At 36.1% G+C, this 5,884-nt stretch overlaps 1 protein-coding gene across 1 annotated transcript; it reads right to left on the bottom strand.

Moving 5' to 3' along the window:
- Positions 1-381: 381 nt before the first annotated feature.
- On the bottom strand, positions 382-1,860 carry LOC131956238 (toll-like receptor 4). Its single transcript, XM_059320659.1, has one exon. It carries the CDS (start codon positions 1,858-1,860, stop codon positions 382-384), a length of 1,479 nt encoding a protein of 492 aa, XP_059176642.1.
- Positions 1,861-5,884: the final 4,024 nt, after the last annotated feature.

Here is a 5,884-nt window from a genome sequence, read left to right as displayed (position 1 = left end):
TATATATATATATATATGTGTGTGTGTGTGTGTGTGTGTGTGAGCTGTTGTGTACCATATAAGAAAGGTAATATTCATAAAATTGAAATTAAAATGGAAAAAAACAACGGCTATTTTATATTTATATTTATTTAACATACATTAGAATTTAATAATATAGCACTGTTGTTTTTAAATGAATCAACAAAACGGCTATTATTACATGTATAGATTAGTTGATCCCAATGTAATAACCATACATCTCACATGTTTATACTCAATTGTTTTTTTAATGAAAATCAGTTTTAATTTGACGCTCATTTTCTTTAACGATTTGAACTGTTCAGCAAAGATCGAATAAAAATATAATGTAAACATTATTTAAACTTGCGTTAAGTAGTTTTATTCAACCAATCGTGTTCTTAGTTTTTCCTTCAGCTCATAGTCTAAGAAATTGCCTCTGGTAACAACAATGTTATCCTCCAACACAACCCTCGACAGCTCGGCTGGCAGACGGTGATGTAACTGGTCCTCAACAAGAACGACAATTCTTTTAGGGTTAGCAGACGTCAAAGCAGATGTGGCTGCTCTACACATGAACAAGAACCAACGGTCACGTGACAAAAACGTTTCGTTGACAACCAGAAGAACGCGCCAACTTCTGTCTATAGCCTGCACAGTGGCAGAGGCCAGGTCAGTTGAAGGTGAGAGGTCACGGTCACGAATAAAGGTCGTTAACCCCAGCGTGTCCTCGATAAACTGCCTGAGGTCATGACAAGCGAACTGGTAATCTTTATCAGCATAACCAATGAAGACACCAATCTCGTAGTTGGAAGGTTTCTTTAGAAAGGTTTCACTAAACACATTCAGCAGTCCAGAAATGATGTACGTTTTATATTTGGTAACAAAAACACACAGCAAAAACCCAATGAACATTAAACAGAACATTATAATAGAAAACCAAAGAAAAGACTCTCCTGTACATTTGCGCCAATATGCTCCAAGATCTGTTATGGATTCTGTATATCTAGAAACCCCGTCAGTGTCTATACAAGAATAGTTTCTATCCAGATCCATATTTACAATTGTCAGCTTCATCCACAGAAGGAATTGGATGTCATGGCAGCCACAGGATAAAACGTTCCCTTCTAAATACAAATTAAACCCCTTGTTGTCTGTAGCCAGCTTGTCTAAACTGTATCTCACGTCAGCTGTAAGAGTGGTCAGGTCGTTGAACCTCAGATCTAAAACCCTCAGGTTTGGGGTGTATTGTAGGTTAAACGGGATTTGTTGAAATCTATTCCCTGCAAGAAACAACTCTCTTAGATTTCTATTATACAAAAACGTCCTTGGGCTCAATGAGTTTAAAAAGTTAAACGACAGCTCAAGTTGTTGAAGGTTTGTGAGTTTTTGAAACAGCCTGTCTCCGAAGTTTGACATCAAGTCATTTGGTATCTGATTTCTAGACAGGTCCAGCGTTTCTAGACATGGCATCTTGTCAAAAAAGGAATAGCTTAAATTGCTAATACTATTGCCAGATAATAAAAGTATTTTTAGATTATCTAGACCTCTAACTGTGCTTGTATAAATCTCTCCATAAGATTCGGACATATCTATAAAACATAAATTGTTAGCTCCCACAAAAGTAACTGCAATATCAAAAGACAACGAGGACAGTCTGGTAAAATCCCAATAACGTAGCGAGCTTGACATGTAGATAATTATACTCTTCTCAAAAAACTTTGTAGCTGGTAGTGATATACTACTCTCAACGCTGTAAGTGTGTTTAGTCTTTGAAGCTATACCATTTTTACATTCATCAATATTTTCAATTTCCATAAGTGATTTGGATTTTTGTTCAAATTTATTGTCAAATTCCATCGTGATGTGCTCAATATATTTGATGTTAAGCAGTTGAAATAAAAACGGTTTGATACCATAGATTGGATTTTTATTCAAATTAATACTTTTCAAGCATCGATCCCATGCTGGGCTTGAGACTGCGCCGTCCATAATGACAAAAATCAAACAACGTTGCATGGAAACGTGAGCCACGCATATTTGCCTTAAGTATTTCGTCGACTTGCGTGTAAGAAAGGCATCTCCCGTGAGTAGAGTGTTGTAAGATTCACCTCGAACCATGCGGAGATTATCTAGAGTAATCGTATCCATCGTTATATTAACCAAATCCTTTAACCTAAAAAGTACACTTTTTAGCTGCAACTGAATATCGTTTAAAATTAGACTGTTTACATTCTTTAAAACCTGGAAAGGCGATTCATCAATAATTAATTGTGAATTTATGCCACTAATTTCCAAATTTTTAATCTGATGTATGTTTTTAAAACTTGAGTTAGTAATTCGATTTAAATACTGAGTTATTCGTAATGTCACAAATGATGTCAAAATTTTCGACTCTTCACCAAAGTATAATTCATCACCTAAACAGCTTATTCTCAAGGTGTTTAACTTAATCAAACTTGAGAAAATGTCATTTGGATAAGACGGCAGGTTAAAATATCCATCTTGTTCCAATGACAATTCAGTGAGACTTTGAAGAGGTGCGAAGGTTTCTTTAGAAACATTGAATATGTTGACTTGGTTGTAATTCAAATTAAGATATTCTAGCCTCCCCAAGCCGGAAAAAGTAAGATATTCAATTTTGTTGTGAGACAAGTCGAGCCGACGTAGGTAACCTAGGTCTTCAAAGATGGAAGGTACAGAGGTCAAAACGTTGTTGCCTAATAATATGGAGATTGTACTATTGGGAAACCAGGAAAGGTCAATACTGCGAAGATTTCGACCTTGACAGTCTACCACTGTGCCATCTTGTTGATTCTGGATCGAACATGGCGAACGACTCGCGTCATTTCCGGTTGACTGAGTCACGTGGCTTGAAATGGCCATGTTGTTTTGTGATCTAACAAAAGCCAGAAGCCAGATCAGAGAAAATATCTTTTGTAGCTGTAGGTAGGTCTCAGCCGGTGGCATTTGTGTTTATAACGTTCAGTGAACCAAGCCAGATAAGAGACGAAGTCTTATGTAGCTGTGAGGGGTATTAACTTGTGGCATTCGTGTGTTTAACGTTCAGTGAACGCAGTCAATGTATTATGTAGCTGTTGATAACCCCCAGCTCTAGAGATACGCGTGGTCGATACTCATTGATGCAGAACTGGCCTGAAAATATTAGCATATATTGTGGTTCGGATTACTTTCATTACGGATGTGTAATATTCAAAGCTCTAAACATTACAGGACTTACAAAAATGGAGTTAATCGCATATTATTATTTAAAATGTCGTCCAATATTATACAGTTTTATGAGCGTATCTGTATATATAATTCTCTTCTGGGAGACGCTAGAAAACAAGCTGTAAGCGCGCTCCCTACCACCCCACCCCTACATGGTCTGGTGAGCTGTGGTTCACGCTATGTTTACATTCGTGGAGCCGGGTTTAGTGACGGCTATTAGGGGCAGATAATTTAGTTTCAAACGATTTTAAACTTAGAGGAGGTAACTAAGGGGAGGCAGCATTGGTACTGTCGAATTCACAAATTATGAATTACTGAAAAGTAGAAAAAAAAAATTAAATTGCGGCGTATGATACGCCGCGGGTCGGCTCGTGAATAAATAAAAGAATAAAGAAGGACTAAGGGGTCATCCATAAATGACGTCACGTTTTTTTGGACGATTTTTACCTCCCCCCTCTTCTCCGTCACACATCGTCACAAAAAGCCAAACAACCCCCCACCCCGCCTTAAAATGACGTCACACCTCAGCCTACAACCCCCCTCAAAATTGATGTTGAACTTTTCTTAAAACATCGATATTTTTTCAAAATCGTGTTAGAACTCTGTCAACATTGAGTATTTTGATCAATTCCGATTACAATTTATTAAAACCGTTTTCTAAAACGCGAAATAACGGCTAAAACTTGTTTTTTACCTCTGCTTTTTTATAATGCAAAAAAGTGGCGTCACACCATCTGAACATCCCCCCCCCTTCTCCTCGTCACACGCCGTCACAAAATTACAGACCCCTCCTCCACCCTACGAGTGTGACGTCATTTATGGACGACCCCTAACTACTTTTTAAATACTATATATAAGAACAACTTGCTAAAGTCATACGTTTTATTATATTTATATAACTGGACACAAATATTAACAAGCTTTTTTTATACATTGAAATACATAAATAAAATGATTCTTTATGATAAATACAATAATAAACTACTATTTACCCATCCACATTAGAGCAAAACATAAGAACAAAACACAATATATTTTCTCAATAAATTATCCCCATCTGACAAGAAGAAGTGAAATATTCTGAAGTTAATATAAAACAACAATAAACTTAAATGCATATGTAACACGTGAAACCTAAAAGTAAAATAGAATTCTTCTAGTTAGAGTATTGCATTGCATGAATAGTTAAAATTAATAAATACGACTTACCTTGTTTCTTGTACACTCAGAAACGATTCAATTCTTCTTTACGACTGGCGTTCTGTTATCTAGCACCGTTGCAGCTTTTATAGTGACTGAACATTTAGGTCATACATAGGATAGAGCAGAGTAAGATGGGGGTTAGGGTGTAGGGGTGGGAATTCAGACTGGACATCGTTCCAGGGGGTTCTTTGGACTTTCCCGCTCGTATTTCGATTGCCCTACTTTGACAAATTTTTCTCTCGAGTTACATGTTGAAAACACTTAAGTTATGTGAAGGTAAAAAACTAGAAGTTTAGATGGGTTCTAAAACTTGTGTTTTGATGGGTGGTGGTTAAGACAGATGATAAACAGTTTAGGAAGCGTTACATGAACCCCCCCCCCCCCCACCCTTTTTTAAAAAAAAAAGTTTTACGGTAGAAAGAGAAAGATCACTTTACTTCCTTGAACACACACACACACACACAGACACACACGCACGCACGCACGCACACACGCACACGTACACGTACACGTACACGTACACGTACACGTACACGTACACGTACACGTACACGTACACGCACACACACACACACACACACACATATATATATATATATATATATATATATATATATATATATATATATATATATATATATATATATGTATATACATTTGTATAACTTCCTCAGTGGGGATAACCCGTCAACTTTACCCACTAAGGTTTAGTGCTTTAAGGTGAGACAACACAATAGCGTATCACGTAACCATAAAAATTTTGTTCGACGCAGCCAAGCGTTACCACAAGTTAGTGTTACATAGTTTTTGGATGAACAATGTCTATAGCGTTAAAAACACAATGGTGTACGTGTAACAATGACTAGCTTTACAATGGCTCGGTCTTAAAATATGCGAACAATGTAGTCGAGGTTTACCTATTCTTTCCGTCTTTTCGTCTAGATAATACAATATTCAAAAGTATAACTTCTATGCTAAGAAACTGGCTATTACATTATGTTTTGTTTATTAGAGTTACGTACCTTTTATTACATGGCTATCTATCTATTTATCTATATACTATCCACAGAAATTCTACAGTCATTGAGTTCATTGTCTGACCAGTAGTGGCCCACACTTTGGATTATTTCCACTGCTAGCTTGTTATCCGACGCCATTTTTAAAACCTTTTCCCAAAGTAGATTTAGTAAATAAAATAGTAAATGAAGTCTTAGTAGCAGATTATCATGTATCATAAATGTTCGAACTAAGGAAGCAGGTTATCATGTATCATAAATGTTCGAACTAAGGAAGCAATTAATCGCGTGTCATAATGAAAGATACGTGTACATAAAATAGAAAATAAAAAAACACCATATTTAATACAAATTTTATAAATAATCTCGTTTACAAAAAAATTAGACTCATGAATAAATAAAAAATGCAAAGTTTTAATAAATCAAACCAGTAA

The sequence above is a fragment of the Physella acuta genome, unplaced genomic scaffold (assembly GCF_028476545.2).
Source record: "Physella acuta isolate Inbredline_101_S28 unplaced genomic scaffold, ASM2847654v3 ptg001138l, whole genome shotgun sequence".
NCBI lineage: Eukaryota > Metazoa > Mollusca > Gastropoda > Physidae > Physella > Physella acuta.
Note: the sequence above shows the minus strand (reverse complement) of the source record. Positions and strands in the feature narration are given on the sequence as shown.